The sequence below is a fragment of the Symsagittifera roscoffensis genome, chromosome 5, assembly GCF_963678635.1.
Source record: "Symsagittifera roscoffensis chromosome 5, txSymRosc1.1, whole genome shotgun sequence".
NCBI classification, from domain to species: Eukaryota; Metazoa; Xenacoelomorpha; order Acoela; family Convolutidae; genus Symsagittifera; species Symsagittifera roscoffensis.
The window spans coordinates 19,458,535-19,481,184 of NC_087066.1; the positions used below are offsets into that span (position 1 = coordinate 19,458,535).

The window sequence follows — 22,650 nt, forward strand, 5'->3', positions numbered from 1 at the left end:
GTTTTCGAGGTTTTCTAGCACCATTTTGGGATCAGAAAAAAAACTGCACTTTTTTTGAAACTAAATTTATTTAGTGATTTTTTTTGTGTCATTTTTTCAACCTAAAACTTGTGTCAATCTCGCCAATTAGTCTTTTTTTACCAAACCACGCACAAAAAGAATGATATTCATTTGAAAAAAAATGTCCAAAATATGGTCGGAGCACTCTGTGCTACTTGCACCTCAACTGGCTATCCTTGTATTTTCTAAAATTTGATTCAATAATAAGTAATTCTAGGAAGGAACTCCGGACCAATTTTGTTGCACGACCTTTTTAAGTTGCTCAAATTCGTCCCTAACTTGATCGAATCTAGTATCCCATCAAAAGTATGTTGAGTCAAATTTCAAAAAAAAGACAATTTTAGGCCAAAAGTTTCTGCCTTCAACCGGATTATGCAAATGATATCAATTTTGTTAGGTAATCTAAGTATTACCAATAAATTTGTAGTTTTTTTAAATCAATCTTTTTACAAACAACTACAATTGAGACCAGCTTGAAAAAAAATATTTTTCTGACCATCGATTATCTGAACAAGTTTTTCTTTTGGTTTGGGTGTTCCATCCGTTGTTTTTAAGTATTAGTAATGGAAAGATTTTAAGTATGTCGCGAGCTATTTGGTGATATACCTGTTTCAAGTTCTTTCCATTACTTTGTGAATGATGTTGCGATCTTTGATTTTTTTGCAATTTATTTTTTTTGTTCTAAGTTGTTTCCCTCAATACTTAAGCTACATTCACCTAGATCTTCAACGTTTTGATGGCTTTCACACTTATGAAATCAACAAAAAATCGTTCACGGAACAAAGTATCCATTTGGAACAAAGAACGTGATTTGTACGCATTGTGAAGTAAATTACAGTGCTGATTTAAAATATCCGGACAAAACAAACAAAACTTAAATTTTCAAACGCGTTTTTCTCAATTTGCGTTAAAATGAGACAAAAAGTGAGGAGAACAAAAGTTGCTTAAAATTTCATCAGAATTAATATGGTGCAATCTTTTCTTCAAAGTTCTAAATCAAAATTTTACCCTAAAAATGAGTAATTTTGGCTTTTTTCAATTAATCAAGAATTACGGTGAAACTGCTTTATTAATTGATGAGGAATATATATCCTAAGAAGCCTCTTACACAGTCCAACAAAATTCAAGAAGGTTTAAATCTCCAAAACTTTGAGTAAATTGTTTAAAATTTGTTTTTAATCAAAAATTTTAGGGTTTTATATAGTAAAAATCACGTTTCTTGACTATCAAGCAAAAATATTTTCTCATCTACAGATTTTTGGAGATTTAACCCTTCTAGAACTCTGTTGGGCTGTGCAAGAGGATTCTTGTGATATATGTTCCTTGTCAATTAACAAAGTAGTTTCAGCGTAGTTTTTGATTAATTGAAAAAAGCCAAAAAAAAACATTTTTGGAAAAAATTTTGGTTGAGAATCTTGGAGAAAAAATTGCACTATATTAATTCTGATGAAAATCTAAGCAAATTTTGTTTTCTTCATTTTTTGTCTCACTTTAACGCAAACTGAGAAAAACGCGTTTGAAAATTCAAGTTTGGCTTGTTTTGTCCGGATAATTTAAATCAGCACTGTATGTATGTATACACACACGTGCAGAAAATTAGTGAATAAGGAAGGCATAACCGACATCATTTTCCCTAATAATTTACACTCTGAGTTGCTGCAACTTGACATGGGTTTATCATAGAAACTCCTGTAGATATTGTTTTCGATATCACTACTTTTTTCAGATTCTTTCCAAAGTTAGAACAGGGCGATTGCACTATAGAAGCGAGAGCTCTGCCTCGTTTTTCTTACTCATAGTCTTCAGTCTGTTTGAGAACCGTTTTAAATTATTTTTAAACAGAGTATAAGTCGATTACAAATCATGAAATCATGTAAGACTGCAGAAACGGAATCTCAGAATAATTAATTAAAAGCAAAGGAAACATGTTTAGAACAATACATGTAGACAGGCGCTGATCAAGGAATTTCCCGAGAGGGGGGGGGGGATTTTCAAAAAAAATTTGAAAATTTTGTTGATCTTTTTTTTTGGTAGACTAAATTGATTTTCTGAGCTCTTTTAAACCACTATAAAGACACTAATTTGACCAAATTTTCTGCGCCGCAGGCCAATTTTTGAAAAAAGGCCAAAAAAAATATGGATATCTCAAAACAATATGGATATCTCAAAATATGGATATCTCAAAATAGTACAAAGGGGGACCCTTTGGGTCGGCAGGGGGTCGAATCCCTGAAAAGAGGGCGTCCCCCCATCTCCCCCCCCCCCCCCCCCCCCCCCCCCACCACACCACCTAAATCCGCTACTGCATGTAGATAGAAACAAGTTAATATAATCTGATTTTTTGCCAAAGTAGGATTTTATTCATATGTGCACTGATTGTAGAAATATCTTTTCCTCTCTACTGTAATTGGACAACTGTCACGTGCAATTTCGGCTAAGGTGTAGTTGTCTGCAGTCAGTTCTATGGTTCTCTTGGCGTGTTTGAATGAGCAGAAAGTGGAAGTGTAATGGTAGAAACTGCAGTTATTTCTCACCTTCTCACCATGCTCGAAACACATACCACGATCGGCTGAATAATGAAAACTGGCCTTACATGATACAAAGCTGGCATGATAGTTGATGGATTGCATCATTGGGTCTTTCCCATTACAACCCCAAGCCTATTACTATAAAATTAAAGCCCCTTCTACACTATTTTTACTATTCTGTTATGGTGGGCTAAATTTCGCTTGGGGGGACTAATCTGGGGTGGATTTAGCGGGAATGGGGGATGTGTGTACGCTCCTTGTTACAGATTAGGCCTTTTTTCCTCTCGCCTAGGCCTTTTTTCCTCTCCCCGCCCACCTGCAAAATTTTATTCACAAGTAAATTTTTTGCTCACATTGTACGATTCTTATGAAAATTGACATACAGAAAAATTAAGACATGATAAGCATATTTGATTTTCATAACTAACCTTGTAAAATCACTGGTAAATCACAAGTTACCCTATTTTGACCAATATTTGCCCCCTTCCCCCTCCCAAAACTTAGTATGTATTGGCGCCAAAGGAGAGAGTACCACAGAATACCAACGGCCTTAAAAGAAACCACAGGCTCCTCCCCTAAATCCGCTCCTGGCTAACACTTATTGAATTCCCTCGGGGATTAGTTTTTTTAAAACATTTATAGGTCATGAAAAAAAACATAGTTGCCTAGCTGTTGTAAGTTACGCCTAAAATGAGCGTCTATGTCACTTTGCATGCAGTTTAAAAACTTACAATTTCAACAATTTTTTTAGGGTTCGTTGAATGCTTTTCAAAGTTATCCAGAAAACGCGTCGCTTACAAACCTAATATATTAACATCGCAACACTTAAACTCTTCTGTTGACGCCTTCACAGTTTTCGGGTCAACTCCACACTGGTTGATGCAATACTTCGAAATCTCCCTGTAGAATATTTTCAGAAGTGACCCATAGATAAACGAATAATAGCCATCGAACATTTTAGAAACCACCATTTGCAAAAGTGGATGACCTTTAGGAAAAGCCATGAACGAACTACTGTATAACCGGAATTCGTCGCTTTTAGGCATACGCGCTATAAAAGGCAAATAACTCTCCAACTGAGGTAAATTTCTCCTTAAAATAGCGTCCGTGTCGCTGTGCATTCCACCATATTTATACGGCAACACAACTCTGAGCACATCTGAAATATGGGTCAGTTTATATCTTGATGACAAAAAGGATCTTTCAGAAGGCGCGATTCCGCTGCCGTTTAAGATTTCTTCGATTTCGACGTTGTGAATTGCGATGTTTTTCAACTTGTCCCCCAGCGTTGCCCGCAGTTCGGCTTCGTAGCAGTTCTTCTGGAAGGGGTTTCCAAAAGGCGATTCTGACACGAGTAGGAACCTTAAATACGACGCAAAAAATCAGAATGAAGCGAATTCAAATATTGATAGCAAACGGTATTCTGCAAACATATGATATGCCACACATTCGAAAAGGACAAAAACAGAGGAAATATCCAAAAAATACATTTATTAGGGCAAATAATGAAAATTTTAAATTTTTTTTTCGAAAAGATTATATATACTGTTTGCTGGAAAATAAATAACGTTTTTAGTCGAAATTGAAATCCCTTAAGGGGAGCGGTGGTTAACTGGTTATTAGAGGAGCGGTGGTGAAGTGGTTAGGTATCCGCCCGTCAATCGAAAGGTGGGATGTTCGAAGCCCAACATGATCCGTGCTCGTTGCTTGAGGGTGAAGCAACATTACCCAGCCCAGCAAAATAACCAAGAAAATAACATGTAGTTCTTAAACAGGGGCACAACAGCGGATCACCGTGATGAGCTGTACAGCTCTTGTGTTGGTCCTTTCCCCCGTGGATAAATGGTCTTAATTTTTAAAATTGCCAACTATAAACAAGGCTAACCTAACCGTATGCTGTGTTTTTTTTTTAAATTCTGTCATTTTTCTTCGTGCTGTGATGAGGAAATGTGAACGAATTGTCATATAATTATGTTTCAGTCATTTAAAATTCGAAATGTTTGAAGCGAGAGAAATTTGACGGTTCAAACTTTGTAAATGATCAAGTTTTTTTTCAAAAAACTATTGGAGACCAATTAAAAGGCAGTCGAAACATTCGGGGCTTCACCATGGTATACCAACACGAGCTGTCTTGTATATTTTACCTTGCACCTGGGTCTTTAAACGTGCTAGGCCATTCAGTTCTTCGCCTGATAGGAGCAGTCCTGTTTAATAATAACTGTTGGAAAGGGTGCGCTAAATATTGTTATGGCAAGGTTTGGGAAATAGCTGGAAAACTAGAAATAGCCGGACTGAATTAAGTCTACAACTTCTTCCACTCCCATGCCCGGTCAAAAAATTCTGTGCATGCCACTATTAAAACTAAAAAAAGCATGATAAAAGTTTAGATGAGAAATCTCACCTGACACACCACGTGGGCATTTTGGCCGCGTAACTCTCAATAATACACAAGTTTTGGGCTGATAAAGTCGTCTGGCTACTGTTCAGCTCCATCATCCAAATGTTTTTACTCAAAGTCCAATCATCCGGACACACCGTCTCATCGTGATTAGACTCCAAACTATGAGTACAGTTTTGGGTGTCTATATCCTCGGATATAAGCTTTCCTTCGAAACTGGCAGAGTGTAGGACCATAGGTAAAGATTGGTAGTTTAAGGTAACCATGATCATAAACAGTGTGATCAATGAACAGGTAACGTATAACCGCTGAAACAGTTTCATTTTTACTGGTTTCAATTTCAAATGGTCTACTTTAATTGAAAGCATTTTTATATTTGTTTTCCAATAAATTAATCAATTTCTATATTTGTTTTAAGTATTAGAATTGGTAAGAACGATGTCAATTTTCAAGATTTGAATACATTTCCAATAGACATTTTAAATAAATGAATATATAAACAAAGTAAAAGGTAATTAAATCAGCGTTGAAACAATAGCTCCTGTGAATATGTTCAATTATACCCAATTATTTGTTGATTTGAACGTCGATTTTACCAAGCTCATAATTTTTGAAAAGTTAGCGGAAATTCTGAAAAAATGTGGTTTTCAAGAAACTTTTTTCATTTTTAATATTTTACTTTGCGCCTTGCTTTTTTACTTTTCGCAAACTGGGTTCTAGGGTTCATATAGTACGTCGGTAGCGTTAGATAATGATTTCAAGCCCTTTCCAAATATAACGAACATCAATTGTATAACTGGGAACCAATTTAGTTGGCTTAGTTATATTAATACAGATACAAATTTTTATTTATATTATTTTTTAAGTTTCGAGGAGTTGCTTTGATGAGTTGATGAATATAATCCTGCAAACAAATTCGCTCTAATGACGAAACAGTCTTTCTCACAGATTTGACCAAAACCTTGAGCAGATTTTTTTGAAGCACCATTATCTCGCCAAAAATATTGACAAAGTGAAAAAAATGGATGAAAAAGTTTTCAGTTGGAATTTCAGCTTCCAAATTGTTTACAATTGCGAGAGAAAGTGTCATCCGCCTTAGCAGCTGGACTTTTCCGCCAAGAAATCTTAATTGTGCGCATGAGGAAAAATCTAATGGTTAAGCAGTTCGTTAGATGACATATACTGAAAGATAAATTTCACTCAAAAACTGAGATGATGTTTTCTTCGTGAAAAGCTTCTTTTACGTTTTATGTTGCTTTGTTCACCCTCCGTTATGAACTTTTTTTGATACCAGTGACTTCAGTCCACAGTCTCCAGTAAATTTTATAATAGAGCATTACAAAAAAATAGCTCTCAGTTTTGATTAAAAAAATAAAGCTCAAATTTTTCATTGGAAACAATCTGGAATTAAACCGTATATTCTATCAGAAATTCACTTAAGGTAAAAGTTTCAAAAACTTTTTTGAAGAATTCTGGGATGACCTCTTAGTAATCTTCGATAGCTTGGGACACATAAACGCAAAAATAGAAAACGAAAGTGGGAGTCATTAGAGAAGTTTTGGCGGAGCATCCGTAGAAATAGTCAGGAAATGTGGGAGATGGCTCAATAGGTACTTGAGACATGTTTATAACCATTTGAAAATAGTTTGATTGATACGAAATCATAAACTAGTTTTTCCAAAGAATGGTGAACGCAAAAATTTACAATATCAAAGCTTAAAAATTACATTCAGAGTGGAAAAATAATCAATAAAACTGAGGCGAATAAAAGTAAAAAAAGCTATTGCGTACAATATTAAGATGCTGCGGAAAACAGTTTTTGCTATTCAGATACAAGGCTAGAGCACCCACCAACCCTGGTAACTCGCTTTCCTAAAAAAAATTGCCCAAAAAAATTTGGAAAAAAAAACATTTTTTCAAAAAAATTTCGAGAAAAAAAATGCTGGACATTGCTTAATTGATCCGAGCGATAAAATGGTACTGAGTTGGAATTTTTCCCCATTTTCTTTTGAAAGGCTCTATGTCAGCCTTCTACTGAATTATTAGTTTTTGTTGGCCATTTTTTGCGTATTTGCATTGTTTCCACAAACTTTGGTCCCAACCGAAGTTGACTTAAAATAACCAACATATTTCATCAATAAGGAATTGTCCGACTCGTCTTAAATTTAAGCGCATAGGGCAATGAGACCTAATTGAAATTTCGGTATGAGTGCCAGGCTCACGAAAAATTTCACCGAAAGGAGCGTGGGAGCCAGTCCAATTTACAGATTTTTGCGCCACTTTACTTCAGCGCAAGTTTTTTTTGAAAAGTATTTACAGAAGCTTTTCAAATTCCAACTCAATGTGTGAGTGCTCTAAACTTGGATTCAATTCCTTCAGTTGTCGAAATCTGCAAGTATATTGAATGACGCTATTGCTATGAGAATCTTGAGAGCTGGTAATTTGACCCTCGCATATCAAATAAAAACTACTAATTATCGTATGAATCATTGCCCCGCGCGAGTCGTCGTCTTTTCAAAAAAAATGCGAATTGTCGCTTTTCGACCTATTGTTGCTTTTGACGAGTTGTCGTCTCGCGGTATTCAAGATAATGTTTGAACTTCTTGAAGACCTAAATATGGCATGATTAAACAAAAGGATGTAACAATCAATCTTAAAATGACATTTGTTTCAGCCCAGTAACTCTCTTGAAAACAAAATTAACAGCAGTTTCAACGTCAAAAACTCCATCATTAGACATCAAAAAGAAGGTTAACAGCTGTATGAAGCTCAGTTTTTTTGAAATCATGCCTAGCTGTTTAGCCAGCGAATGACACGGTTTCTAAAGTTTGTAAAATTGGAGGACATTATTTTAAGAATTGTAAAGTTGGTCGTTAATAGTCGTAACCAACTGTAAAATTGGTCGTCTGCATAACTCCTGGCAAAACTATACTCATTTTGAACATTTTAAAAAATTTATGTAACTTTTAACACGTTTGCAAAAATTAACTCAGAATTTTTTTTGCAAGATGCAAAAATTCGCTTGGTTTTTCCAAGAAGTATGAAAGATAATAATTCATTTGCGAAAAGTGCGAAAATTTTTTTGAAATTTGTAATAAGTATGCAAAAATAATTAGGAAATTTTTTGTAAAATATAAGTTTTTTTTGTTGTTTTTCGAAAAACATGCAAAAATCTAACTTCTTTTTTCTTTAGCATATGCGAAAAATGCAAAACTTTACTTTAAGAAACGTGTTACAACATTGTTAAAAAACCTTCGATATTGATAAACACCTTTCTTAGTGCTATTCCCTTTCTTAATGCATTGTTTTTTTTTCATGTTTCTGATGAAGATAAAAGCAAAAATTGGACTTCTTAACGATAAAATTAACAACAACGAAATCCATGAATTTTAATTATTAACAATGTACGAAAATCTTGTTACAGTTTTCTTTAAATTGCGAAATAATTTAAAGAAAGTTTTCTTAAAATGCGAGATTTCATTGATTTTCTTAACTTGTCTGCTAAAAGTATTATGAAAAGCCTTGTAACATGCAAAAACGGTTTCAATTTTTAACAAGTTGTTATGATTTGTTTGTGTAAAATGTAACATTTTTTGAGGTTTTTCGAAAAAAAAATATTTTCAAAAGTCCAAGGTTATGATTTCAAATTAAAATGCGAAAAAACGCAATTTTTTTGTAAAAAGCTATTTACTTTTTTTGCTAAGAAATATCCGATATTGATGACTTTGAGTGCTATTCGCTATCTTAATGCGATGTTTTTCTGAAGTTTTGGATCAACATACCTGCACAAGGTGGATATCTTAACAATCAAATTAAAAACAAAGAATTTCATAAACTTAAATTAGTTATAGTGTAAGAAAGACTTGTTACAAATTTCTTTCAATTGCAAATTAATTCATTGTAATTTTTATTAAGATGCGATTTTTTTTTTTCAACATGTGTGCTGAATATATTATAAAAATTTTTGCAATATGCACAAAATGTCTTGACTTTTAACAAGCATGCAAAAATATGTATGATTTTTTTTGTTGTTTTTCCAAAAACATGTTCAAAAACCTAACTTTTTTGCCTATTGATGTGCGAAAAACGCAAAATTTCATTTTAATAACTTATTTAATTTATAGTAAGTTAAATTATTTTTAAAATGTTTTCATTATTGGTGACTTTGAGTGCTAATCCCTATCTTAATTCATTGTTTTTCTGATGTTTTCGATCAACATACATGCAAAAAATGGAATTTCTTGCATGTATGAAATACATGTGCCAAAAAATTATTGTACAGTTTTCAACATGTGTGCAAAATTGTTAATAATTTTTTCACATGTGTGCAAAAAATGTTGTAAGAATTTGTACAAGATTTTGAAAATTATTTAATGTTTTCATTACTGGTGACTTTGAGTGCTAATCCCTATCTTAATTCATTGTTTTTCTGATGTTTTCGATCAACATACATGCAAAAAATGGAATTTCTTGCATGTATGAAATACATGTGCCAAAAAATTTAATGAATTTTTTCTTAAAATGCGAAATTTTTTTGATTTTTTAAAAACAAGTGCTACACACTGTGTAATAAAATTTGCAAGGAGCAAAAATTATTGCGCAGTTTTCATAATGTGTGCAAAATTGTTAATGAATTTTTTCACATGAAGGCAAAAGATGTAAAATTTTTTACAAGACATTAAAATTGATTTAAATTTTTTATTATCTTTATAGAAAATTGTTGTAAGATAGTTTGAATCGTTTGATTTTTAACCCGCGTGCAAAACTTTCTTTACCAACTTTTCTATGAACTTTTACCTTATTCTTGCATGTATGAAATACACGTGCCAAAAAAAATTGAGGAAATTTTTCTTAAAACGCGGAGGTTTTTTGATTTTTTAAAAAACAAGTGCTACAAACTGTGTAAAAAAATTTGCAATGAGCAAAAATTATTGTACAGTTTTCAACATGTGTGCAAAATTGTTAATAATTTTTTCACATGTGTGCAAAAAATGTTGTAAGAATTTGTACAAGATTTTGAAAATTATTTAAATTTTTTACCATGTTTATAGAAAAAATGTTGTAAGATAGTTTCCTTCGTTTGATTTTTAACCCGTGTGCGAAATTTTTTTAACATACTTTTCTATGAACTCTTACCTTATCTATTTGTTCCTAGTTTTTAAAAATACAATTACTAGATGCAAAGAAATTTTACAAAACACAAGACAACATGTTATGCAAATATACTAGATGCAAAGAAAAATTACAAAACACAAGCTCGATTCTAATTGGGTTCTCCACAGATCTTTCTCCTTTCAACGGAAGAAGGAAATTGCTTACATGTTGAGTCACATATCTGGAGTCAAGAACCTTGAGATATCATTCAAAATTACGTCTAGAATTCTAGTTATGATAAATTCTGATCGGTTCAAAACAAAACTGCTGAAAATTCCCTGAGAAGAAAAGCTTGATTTTGGTTCGCTGATATCAAAATTTTTGAAATTTCCAGGATAGTAAAGCTCGGATCTCACTGATTGAAATCAAAAATTTTAAAACTTTTATGGTTGCATTGATTTTTGTTGATTTAATTTTCAGCTAGACCAAATAAGTTGAAATCCATTCTGATTGTCTTTCACTTTGAAAATAACTCTTCAAGAAATTTGCTGTTTTTGTTTTTTTTTAATCTTTTTTTGGAGCTATTTAAGTCTCCTAATAAAATTTTTGGGACTTTCGAACTATCCCATTTGTTCTCAAGTTATTTCTTTTTAAACTAAGTTGCCCTCAATGAAAGTAAATGAAATAGTTGGATGTATTGTATGTGACAGAGACTATAGACTTAAGGATGCGTCAAGTCATCATGAAAACTGTTGAATTTTAAAGTGTCCAAATTCTAATTTTCACTTATATAGCAGCAAAGAATTGAATACTCATATCAAAATGAAGCATTCCTTTTGTCAAAAAATATGTAACATTCGTCTACTGCAGTCACACATGAGGCTTAAGAAAAATAGGCCCTATAACCACTGGCTCAAGGGTCAGGGACACCATCTCTTGTGTTTTTCTACCTCAAGAACGGTCGGAGCCAGTTCGGTTCGTTTGTGACATGAGACTACGACCCGTTACAGCTTAAAGGCTACTACTAAAATATCCCCCCACTCTAGAATTAGAAACGTCCCCATACTTAGGTCTCTAGATACCCAAAATACATGAACGCCGTTAAAAACCGGGCTGGAACAATCCGTTAAGTTACTTTTTATTAGACAGTGTAACTTTGATCCATTTCAGATGGATCAACCTAAAACTCGCCTTACCTCAACATAACAATTATAAAACACACTCTAGAAATTTAAATTAGTACTCACATTGTAGCACACTCAAGAAGGGGAAGTACTTCAGTCGGTAATTAACTCAAGAATTAAATAATGTAACTAAATGAGTTTTAATGTTAATCAGTTTCAATAACGAGGACAAGTCTTAACTCTAGGATATAGTTTCTCGTGAACCATTGGGACACTCAAGTTGTCCACCTTTCCGTCGAAGGTTCACTCTGGTCCAGCTCAAATAATCGTTCTCTCGGGAATACTCTGTCTTCTATTTCAGATGGGACAGCTCTACTCTTGTTCACTATGATGGAAATTGCGAATAGCAATTTCCTACCGATTTCTCTTGCAACTTTCCCGCGTTTTTCACTCGAACGTTCTGACTTCTCTTTTCTGATTTTCAGTTATCGCGAGAAAATCGTGCATGACAGGTTCCATTCGAAATTTTGAAAAATTAAATTTCACTCCAAAATCAAGTGTTTTTTGCTTCTCTCAAGGTCAAACTTCCGAATATGACCGACTGGCACAATATTCTACATGGTGCTGGAAAGCACACTCAGCCGTCTCCAAACGAACTGCACGAAAACGGTAAATTCAATAATATACGAAATCAAACATAGTACAAATCACTATAATAACTTTTTTTGAGCCTGGACAAATCTAGAAGTCTATAGATTTCCATAATGTTGCTGATGTTCAAATGTTCTGATTGATGAATTGATCAGCAACAATCGAGTTCAAATTATCGTGAAATTCTCAATAGAAATTGATCCAAAACACTTATGTTTGGATAAATTTGTTAGGCATTGAACATTTCCAGGAAAAAATTACTTAAAATTGAACTAGATTTTCATATCAAAATTAGAAGCTTAGGGTTAGAACAAGAGTATACAATTATCGAATAAGAAACCAAGAAAAACTTAAATTTTTCAACCAAATTAAGTAGAAATTTGGTTCAATTTTATAGTTTTTGAGATCATTTTGCTTCATCTCAGATTATAAGTAATAGCTTAAGGAAACTTTCAACATAAAAACCATCAAGTATTAGTACTTGTGTAAATTATCAAAATTTTGTTTTATTAGATGAACTAAGTAAAAATACAGGAAAACTCGGATGTTTTCAGGCTATTTCCATGGAAGTGAATACAACTTAGAGAAAAGATGTTCGCTTAAGTGATACAGTTTTCCCAATAAATTGTCTGTTTTTTTTGGTAGAAATCAAGCAAAAATACCACTTTAAAAAAGTAATAAGGTTTACTTAAAACACCACAAAAAACTAGCAAGTGTCTTGAGTTGAATTTAACCAATCTTAGACTCATATTATGTAAAAATTTTTAAAAACAAACAATGAAATACAGAAATTCAAACAAAATTAAAATTTTTTCTCTGACAATCAAGTTCAAATTGTCGAGAAACTCTCAATGGAAATCAATCAAAAAATCTTTTGTCCACAGTAAAAACTGAAAAAGTAGATTTCTTGCAGCAAATCGGTTGTGTTGAAAATGCAATAAAAATTATATTATGATCTAATGAGTGGAAATGTAATTGCTAAAATTTTTTCTAAAAAGTTCATGACTTTTATAGAACATAGTTTAACTGAATTGTTTTGCCTGGCTATCAATTTCGGTTTTCCTTGTTTGTTGTTTTCGACTAGCCTTATTTGTTGTTTTCGAGTAGGTTCATGGAGTACCGTGTAGTTAAGCTGATTTTTGAAGGCTATTTTCTTTTATTTTTCATTGATTTTGGTAAAGTTTTTAAAGTTCGAGCTATAAAAGAAAAAAACGAGATGAGATTCTAAAACAAAAATTTAATTCGATTTAACTCTAAACCAAGAGCTTTTTCAATAATTTGAGGGAACACAGAAAAATATACAGCTATTTGCTCCAGAAAATTTTTTATAAAGTTGGGTTTTTTGATGCTATTTTTGGATTAGAGAACGTTCGTTAAAATGATACGGTTCTCCATCTCAAATTCTTTTTTTTTGGCAAAGATTTATTCAATTTGGTCTGAAAAATAATTAAATTGGTAGATGAAAGATAAAGCAGTAACCAAAATGTGTTGTTTTTGAGTTCGCAGGGAAGTAATGTTGAAATTCATTTTCATTGTTTGTGAAATTTGTGAAAATTGTTCTTGATTTTAACTTATTAATAATAGTCTAAAAAATCGAAATTCAAAACTCTCAAAGAGAGGCACGGATAAGACTTTTGTTGTTGGGTTTTTGTTTCTAATGGTATATGAGTTAAATGAAATTATGAAAAACTTAGGGTTTTCAAGCACATACATTTTTTCTACTAAATAATTATTTTAGTGCTAAATTTCATTAAACAACAATTCTCAAAAAAAGATAAAACTTTAACCAAAAATCTGCGTTCAAGTAATAAAATTACTTTATTTGACAAACAAAAATTACTAGAAAGCTCTGTTGTAGAAATATTTTTGAGAAATAATTTTGAGAAATAACAAGACTCATTGAGGACTAGAACAGATAAATATGTACAACAACTTCAGATTATTGGAAAAGTTTACACATCCACCAATTTTCTTAAGAAACAGATACAGTTTCTGAAGTTTGAACATAAAAAAATCTCCAAATCTGTTTCATGTGTGAGCCTAGGATGATAATTGTGATAAAACTTTTGATAAAACATATGTTAATGGAAAATTAGCAGAAATCTAAATGTTTATCAGAAATAACACTTGACTCAATTTTTTTCGATTTATATAAAATTTGATTTTAATTTTGTCTCTTTCAAATGAACTTTGGTTAATCTTTTATAAAAATCAAAGTTAGACTCGAATCATGAAAACCTTCAAAAACCTTTCAAAATTAAAAAATTTTGAACTGATGTTTAATACAACATAGATATCCTCTAATAAGATAGTAGCACAAAAGATTTTGAGCGTAAACCAAAACAACTTTTGGTCAGATGCTGAGTCTACTTTGATGACTTGCACGTAACAATTTTCAAATTTTGACAATTTTTCCGGGTATTCAAAAGTTTCAGCTGCGTTTCAGTTAGGTGTCAGCATAGTTTCAGGTAGATAGATCAATCTTTCAAAACATAAAATCATCTAAGAAAACAGTTAAGATAAAAGGTCGAAATATACCAAATCTTATCGCGTTCTGAAGTTTTTTTGAAAAGTTTCAATTTTTTAAATAAAAAATATACGTTTTTGCCCAAAAACTCTTACCAGTGACTATTCATGAGCCAAAAAACTAATTAAAAGACCCACATTCCTCAATCTACACGTAATACACCAATGATATATACCAATTAGGTAACGCGTGCCAAAAATTTTGCGAAAAAACTAGACATTTCTACACAAAATCCCAAAAATATTGTTTTTCTTACCATTCTCTTACCATCACACAAACCATGAAACCTTGCCAATTCTATTCCCTATCTTGATTCATTAGAAAACCTATTCCCTATCTTAATACATAGCCAGCGGTCCCGGAAATCTATTCCATAACTTAAAACTTCGGAGACCGCGGGCACCCACCCTCTCCCCGATCAGCTCATTCTTCTACCAATAACAAGTGATGTCCACTAGTGATGATCCTGATATTAATTCTGATTTTTTAGATCCCTTATTTTGCGTCGCTTGATAAACAAACAAAGAGTGATTCATTTTTCGGAAAATCAAGTGGTTCGTAATTTTGATCCAAGTTTTGATGTAGTTGTAGTTGTATAAACTGTAACTTAAACAAAAAATAGCGCGCTGAGGCCAAAAACAGTAGGACACAATTTTAGTTTGGTCAAATCGGTCAAAACGATGGCCAGTTTTGGTTAAGCCGAACGAAAAACAGCATAACTCGGGCTTTTTGGTTATACCTCAACCTAAAAGATGAAAAATAAAAATTCAAATGTTTGTAACAGAATTGGATCAATTTTACTAAGAAAAGCCAGGCTTTCTAATGTTCAGACTGAAATTAAGCTTTTGTACTTGAATCAGCCTCAAATTAGCTTTTTGCTGAAATTTTTACCGTTTTCTGCACTCAAGTTTAAAGAAAGGCCGCCAAATGCGTTTTTAATTGGCTTTTAATTTGCATTTTTTTGCACTTTTCTAGATTTATTTAATGCTCGCCCACTCTGACAAAAATTGTTTCGGATCATTGTAAATTTTTTTTATCGATTTTAAATCGATCCAAATCAATTAACAATGTACAATTTATGAAACTAAATGAATTTTAAATCGATTCAAATCAATATTTCTTGAAAATTTTGGACCAGTGTTTTTGGATCAGTCTTGAAATAAAGTGGTTAAAAAATTGATCTTAATTGATCTAGATGGATTTCCCGACTCATTTGAATCCATCCGAATCTCACTTGAATGATTTATCAATTGATAACACTTGATTTTTTTAAAAACTTTGGATCAATTTAAGTGTCTGAAAAATAGATTTAAATCAATTTAGATTGATTTTCTGGCTCACTAAAATCATTTTTCTTTGTTGACACGGTTAATAAAAGATTAGATTTCAAGTAAATGATCCCGATAAATCAAGATTTTGAGCTCAAAAATATATAAGGAAATAATAAAAAAAATGATTATAGTAAATCAGAATTAGGGCAGAAACGTAAGTAAAAAATCAAGAAAAATGTCGAAATAAATTAGATTTTGAGCTCGAAAGTATGTAGTAAAAACCAATGTAACAAATCAAGAAAATTGTCAATATAAATCAGACAAAAATGAGCTCAAAATTATACAAGCAAGGAATTCAAAAAATTATCATTGTTAATCAGATTAAGGACAAGAAACAAACCAAGAAACAAACCAAGAAAAGGGTCAAAATGTATCAAAATTTGAGCTTCAGAATTTGCAACAAAGTTTTAGAAAATCATCATTATATATCAGATTTTGGGCATAAACATATGTAAGAAATAAAAAAATTGTCAATATAAACCAGGTTTTGAGCTCGAATTTATGCAATGAAAATATGCAATGCCCTCTAACCCCAAAAATTCTCTAAAGGCACTTTGGGCGCTAATATAAACTAATTTTGAAGGGAGCGCACGCCAAAAAAGCGCAATTTTCTGGTCAAAATTTTAAAAACTGACCATCTTTAATGATTCTGAGCCAATTTAGGCCATTGGGTACGTTTTAGTTGATTTAGTCATTCTTAATATTTGTAAGAACACGTAACAAAAAACGTTTCATTTTTTTTTGTCATTGAAAGTTTGAAGAAGAAAAATAAGTTAAAAAATCGATTTAATTCGATTTAAAATTGATTTCTATCGATTTTATTTTAAGTAAGGTTCAAGATCAATTCAAACCGACTTAAGGTCGATTGGGATCATTCTTTTTTAATCAGCGTACTTTTGTAAAACTTAATCGATCTCAATATAATCTGCACACTTCTTTCATGCTAAAATCGATCTCATCCATTTTTCTCATTGCGGGCGGCATTTCCGGCATTTCCATGTAAAATCAGTCAAACTTTGTACAATTTTTTAAAAACTTTTCATCATTTAGGCGAGATATAACCGAAAAGACCCCAATACTTTACCCGGGAAAGGAATATTTTTCTAGGTTTGTTTTGAACTTATTGGATATGAAAATTCTGCTTTGCATCTACTTCTTAAATATGAATCAATCTAAAAGCTGATTACTTACTTGACAAATACTGCGACTGGAATATATCTGAACCATTTTGCGATTATTTCGCTCCTATTAAAAAGATTTGTATAATTTAAAGTTAAAAATTGCCAGCCGGAATGTTTGCTCCAAAATTTAACAAGTTGGTTTAGTTTCAGTGTTGTTTTGTTCTAAATGCCCTGACTTTAGGTTTGGGCTCTGAAATCAAACTCAAACGTTTAATTGGTGATGTCATATATGCAAATAATTCACATATTGACTCGATTGAATGTGTTTGGAGTCCAAAAGTTTCCGAAATTCAAACAAAAGTTTAGATTCGATTAATTGTTCACTGTTTCTTTTAAATACTGAAAGCTCTCAGTATTTGTCAAGGTAAACATACATTCCTTGCTAGTTTCGTAGAGAGTGCGAGTCAAGGGCCTTTTGGGGGTGAATTTGTCGAAATCGTGGGGGACTGTTGGGGGACCAGTGGATTTTAAACAGTAGTTTTACAGATCATTTAGAATTGAAATATCCTCTGCACACAAAGTTAAATAAATTTTTGCCAATGTTTCAACATCTGATAATGACGAGGATTTCTGCTGAATCTCGATTAATTGCGAAACCTTGCATTGAATTCAATTAAATAAATTCAAATTGTGGCCAAGTTAAAAGCCAAGTTAAAAAACAAATTGTATAGATAATGCGAAAACTATGTTAGAGCGCCGAAAGCGTGCTTTTTTGTTAGTAGGAAAAGTGTGCAAAATGATTTATGATTGAAGCGGCTCTTTTCACTTGTGCTTTTAATAATTAATTTAGATGATGAAACACCTGCTTTTTAAAGCACAAGTTTTTCAATGCGACGAAAAAAATTTCACTAAAGCTAGCTACATTTTTGTAAATACGATAAAATAGTATAATATGAGAGAAGATGATTCAGTTTCTCCGACGAGTATTGTATGAATTGATCTGGTTTAAAATCTAAGCAAGTGTACTTGATGGCTGTGCAAATTACACTGGATGTTCGTGCCACAGAAGGGGCAAGCGCTTTGAAAAAAAAGACACTTTTTTATTGGGAAAAATTTTGATAGGACAAGGTCAGTGTTCGTTTATAGCTGAAGGGTATTGAAATAAAACGGGTTGACCTTCATGCAAAAAATTGCTTATTATACAATTCTTTACACAGAGTTCTGAAAAATTGTCGATGTATGCTTTTAAAATAAAAGTTTCGTCTATTTCACGGGCTTCTGGTAATCAAATGAGCAGCAGTTTCAATTCTGGTTATTTCAAAAATAGCTTATCATAGAATTCCCCTAATGACCTAGAAGTCTCAATAATTTAACTAGTTCAACGAATCAAAGTAAAATAAAAAGGGATTTCTTCAGCCACTTTTCCCTTTTCTTAAACTATTTTAACTTTTTTACGAATAAATTTTTTAACTTAAAAAATTATTTGAAATAATTTTGCCCTGTCGAGAAGGTAAAACGATCGTCGAGCAATTGTTAATTCCGAGATAAAAATACAGTCAACTTAATCTTGCAAAGTTAGCATAAAGAGTGGTTAGAAACAGTATCCAAGGGTGACAGACTGTTCCAAGGACAAACACCTGCTAATGAATTAGTCTAGCACCAAGAGTGAACATTTGATTGACAGCTTTAGAAATGAACTAATTTACTCAATACAACACTTCTCCTTCGATAATGAAAACTTTAGTTAAGTAGAAATGATTTCGCTGGTTGACTTTAATGACTGAAATAGATGGTTGAAAATAGGTGGTTGATTGATCATAGATAGTTGAAAAGAATTACTAGCTTCATGTTACAATTCAGGATACAATTCAGAATTTAATAATGACGACTTTTTGTTAACAGCTAAAGGATCACTGGTCAGTGATAGCGATTGAGTTTTAAGCCACTAATGACTCACCCTCTCCCTGGGTTAGAACAGTTTAACGAAGTTTCTCAGTATTGGAATTGCTAATTTATCATCCTAAATAGCTAATTGGAATTGCTAATTTATCATCCATCCAAACTACATTTTCCTTAACTGAGAAATCATTGACGAATTGAGCATGATAACGGCTCATTTGAGTAACTTTTTCATGAACTTCAGGATCTTGTGTAACAATGAGATCGCGAATAGCGCTCAGTTGGGGGTCCGATACATAATTTGATTCTATGAATTTTAAATTAAACAGGTCAGGTAATGAAGTAGTTTTGTTAACGATCTTACAATTTCGCGGGATAATTAACATACATACAAGGTTTGGGTCCACTGGTGGTACTGTTTCTCCTTTGAATTCCGAGGGTAACGAGAGAGTTGTATTTGTACGTATTGATTTTGTCTCTTTTGTGATGGCTTCTAGTGATACATTTGGGGGCAATTCTTCGATTTCGTCGCTACTACTATTTAGGCTTGGATGTTGTTTAAGAAATTTCTGCCATTTGTGCATGCTGCGGTCCATGTTGATATGTGATTTAAAATTTTGAGGGCTGGATGTAACGAAAGATTGATTTTGAAAATTGGATTCAGATAATTTTGAACAACTGTGTTCTGATTGAATAATAGCCCCAACTAATCCAGTGCGTATTTCGCGTAGCCGTCGGCTTAAACCACGTGTTAGCATCTGATTGGTTGATTTCCCCTTACATGTTTTGCCGCCCTCTACCGAATCGTTATGTGACGAAACTTCCAGTCTATTTATAGAATGCTTCTTATTCGCTGTACAAATTGGTCCTTTGGATGTATTAGATCCCTTGGATGTATTAGGTCCCTTGGATGTATTAAAGCCAAGCGCAGTGCGAATTAGGTTGATCTTTGCCACCGTGAACATATTATCATACGTACTAATTGGCGTTGCTTCTTTACTTGGATGACGTGATAAATAGTCCGCCAAACCAATTTTAGCCCCCGGTTTATGCTCAATTTGAAAATCAAAGGGAATTAGTCGATCTAACCAGCGCGTTAAACGACTAAACATCGTTTTATTTTTCTTGTTATTACTGTTCAAAAGGAATATCAGAGCTTTATGATTGGTAACGATCAAAAAACTTCGGCCCAGTATGTAATTTCTAAAGTATTCAGCCCCCACACAACTGCCAACATTTCCAATTCGTTTGTTGAGTATTTCTTTTCCGCTTCGTTAAGATATCGCGACGCGAACGAAATTGGGCGCCATCCTTCTGGTCCTAACTGTTCCAACACCGCGCCGAGCCCGTTATGGCTTGCATCGCACACTATGCGAATGTCCTTGTGGATATCAAAGTGCCGTAATTCAACAATGTTTGAAACTTGTTTCTTCAGGTTATCGAACGCGTTCTGGCATTCAGGTGTCCAAATGTATTCATTAGTTTTGCTTAATAGGGGCCGCAGCGGTGCCGATGATTCGGCCAATGCCGGCAGATACTTATGCAAACTATGGATCGACCCCATAAACGATTTTAATTGCGACCAGGTCCGTGGCGGCGTTAGCGCCTCTATTGGTTCTGTTTTTCTAACCAATGGAGTAATTCCAGTCGGAGTTATTTTATGTCCTAGCCATTCGCATTCTCGTTGGGCGAATTTACATTTTGTCAATTTTAGAGACATATTTTCACGATCCAGTTTCTTTAAAATTTTCTCTACCGTTGCTATGTGGTCTATTGCCGTTCCCTTGGTTACGACCAAAATATCATCGATGAACGCATGCGCTTGCGGGTATTCGGCGAGTATACAATCCATTGCGCGTTGGAATTCCGCGGGCATTGTAGTGAGGCCATAGAATCCGGTTATGAACCGGTATGTACCCGTCGAACGGCCTCCAATGAGAGAAAAATTGCACTGTATGCTCGTCTCAGCATTTAGTGGCAGTTGGCCAAATCCATTGTTGTGAAATATGTGTCTCCCTGTTTTTTTTTCGCTAATCGTTTGCCCAACCGTGTCCATTAGTTCCTCGATATTCGGCATTTGGTATTTATTCTTATGCACTTGTTTATTTAGTTCCCTCGACTCTAGTGCCAGCTTTACGGATCCATCCTTTTTTACTGTTATTACTATTGGGGACACAAAATATTTGTCCGAGCATTCAGATAATTTTTCAATATGACCCTGTTTCAATAATTTGTCAATTTCGGCATCCACTTTTTCTTGCAACAAAATCGGGACTCGACGCCCCTTCTGTTGGACTGGGGTGAGGTTTTCAAAAAATTCGGCTTGTACTTTGTAGTTTCTTATTTTCCCTACCCTGCTAAAAAGATTTGAAAACTGCTTACTGAAGTATGTTTGCCACGAATCCAACTCTCTCTCCGGTTCCAGTGCGTCGTGACTGCCTTCTTCAATGGACATGATTTGGTCCCCCGGTGTTTGTTGCACCAACTGGAGTCCTAGTTGGGGCATCAGATCCCTTCCAATTATTGATGGTCGGTTCCCCCCGATCACTTTTATCCTTGCATGGATCTTCCAACCGTTTGATTGTATTGTTACTGCCATTGTTCCAATCATCTGTAGGGGATTGTTTCCATAATCTCGAAAAGCATTGTCCTCCTCCGTAAGATTGTCCAGTTTTACTCCTGATGTTCCCAAAGTTTTCCGTAATTCCCCGATGGTAAAGATGGAAATTGGGGATCCGCTATCGATCCACACTCGAGTGAGTTTTCCATTGACTTTGATCGGCAATTGTGCCCCAGCAACTTTCAATTCTGTTACTCCTTTCCGTTTTATGGCCATGACCATATAATCCCCGTCGGAACTGCTTGAGTCCCACAAGTGCACCACTGGATTCTTATTGACCCATCCAATGGAACTTGCATGTTCTGATGCTTCTTCGTCCGCCGAATTTTCTAGGTGATGATCGTCGACATTCTCCCGTATCATTCCTACGGCTCCCTGTCCTCGCTGGTTTCCACGTTTTCCCCTGCAGGTTCGTTCGAAATGGCCAATTTTGTGGCAAAAATTGCATGTAACCCCTTTTGCTGGGCATCTGTCCAAATGTTCCCTGGTGAAATTTTGTTGGTCGCAGTTATAACATTTGTTGTTATTGGGGGGATTTCTTCCTCGATACGATCCTCGCCCTTGGTAAGAGCCCCGGCCCCTTGAACGATTGTTCCGGTAACCTCCCCGGATTATCCCAACTGGTTCCGATTTTATTTGGATTCCTCTGCCTCCTGATGATGATCCAGTGGCCCCCACTGGTCCCGTGGCAACATATGAGGATGCATACTTGCTACCCCTCTCGTACGAGAGAGCAATCCGGTACACTTCCTCAGGTGTTTTCGTCGACCTGCATAGTTCCTTTTGTGCATCCCGATTATTCATATTAACAATGAATACGTCTCTTAGTATTCGGTCCTCTAATGTTCCAAAATTGCACCGCGCTGCCAATCCGCTGAGTACGGAGTGGAATTTCTCAAGACTTTCATTAATAAATTGCTTACGAGAAAGGAGTTGGTATGTTTCATATGTTTCATTCCTTTCCTTCTTGAATTCCGTTTCCAGCGCGTCTATCATCCGTGGGTAACGAATCGTCTGGAGGTCCAGGTGTGGTCGTCTTTTGTGCAGTTCATCCTGCCCCTTTTCCCCCAAACACAAATACAGGTTCGAAATCAACACCATTTCTGATTTCCGCCGATTTTTTCCGTCTACTTCCGCGGGCAAGTCAGTAATTTGTGCGGCTGTGAGTGTCGCGGCGAAATAAAAGTTCATTGGGTTTAGTGAGTGCTTGGCGACCATTCCCCATTGGAATCTGTTAATCCAGAATTCCCACATCATTGGCGGTTCCGTGCATTTTGCTGGCCAAAATCCCGTGATG

At 34.1% G+C, this 22,650-nt stretch overlaps 2 protein-coding genes across 4 annotated transcripts in view; one reads left to right on the plus strand and one right to left on the minus strand.

The window, feature by feature from the left end:
• LOC134846055 (pyruvate dehydrogenase E1 component subunit beta, mitochondrial-like) overlaps positions 1–22,650 on the plus strand; it is a 428,722-nt gene that overhangs the window by 231,702 nt on the left and 174,370 nt on the right. The window lies entirely within an intron of this gene.
• On the minus strand, positions 2,348–17,297 carry LOC134846289 (uncharacterized). 3 transcript variants are annotated; one of them, XM_063863580.1, is made up of 4 exons: positions 16,905–17,297; positions 4,990–5,294; positions 3,391–3,950; positions 2,348–2,629 (listed from the first exon to the last, which is right to left on the minus strand). In XM_063863580.1, the coding sequence occupies exons 1-4, from the start codon at positions 16,938–16,940 to the stop codon at positions 2,418–2,420; spliced, it is 1,113 nt and encodes a 370-aa protein (XP_063719650.1). In that variant the 5' UTR covers positions 16,941–17,297; the 3' UTR covers positions 2,348–2,417. The 3 variants fall into 3 exon arrangements, with proteins under 3 accessions (XP_063719650.1, XP_063719649.1, XP_063719648.1); XM_063863579.1 differs by having other exon boundaries at positions 4,990–5,527; XM_063863578.1 differs by lacking the exon at positions 16,905–17,297 and having other exon boundaries at positions 4,990–6,888.

Bases quoted from the DNA above. Each gene is read 5' to 3' on its own strand.
- LOC134846289 (XM_063863579.1), bottom strand. From the start codon at position 5,354: ATGCTTTCAATTAAAGTAGACCATTTGAAATTGAAACCAGTAAAAATG. The intron at 3,951-4,989 runs GTGAGATTTCTC...GTCGTATTTAAG, and splicing joins ATGCCCACGTGGTGTGTCAG to GTTCCTACTCGTGTCAGAAT. The intron at 2,630-3,390 runs GTTTGTAAGCGA...TTCATTATTCAG, and splicing joins TTGCGATGTTAATATATTAG to CCGATCGTGGTATGTGTTTC.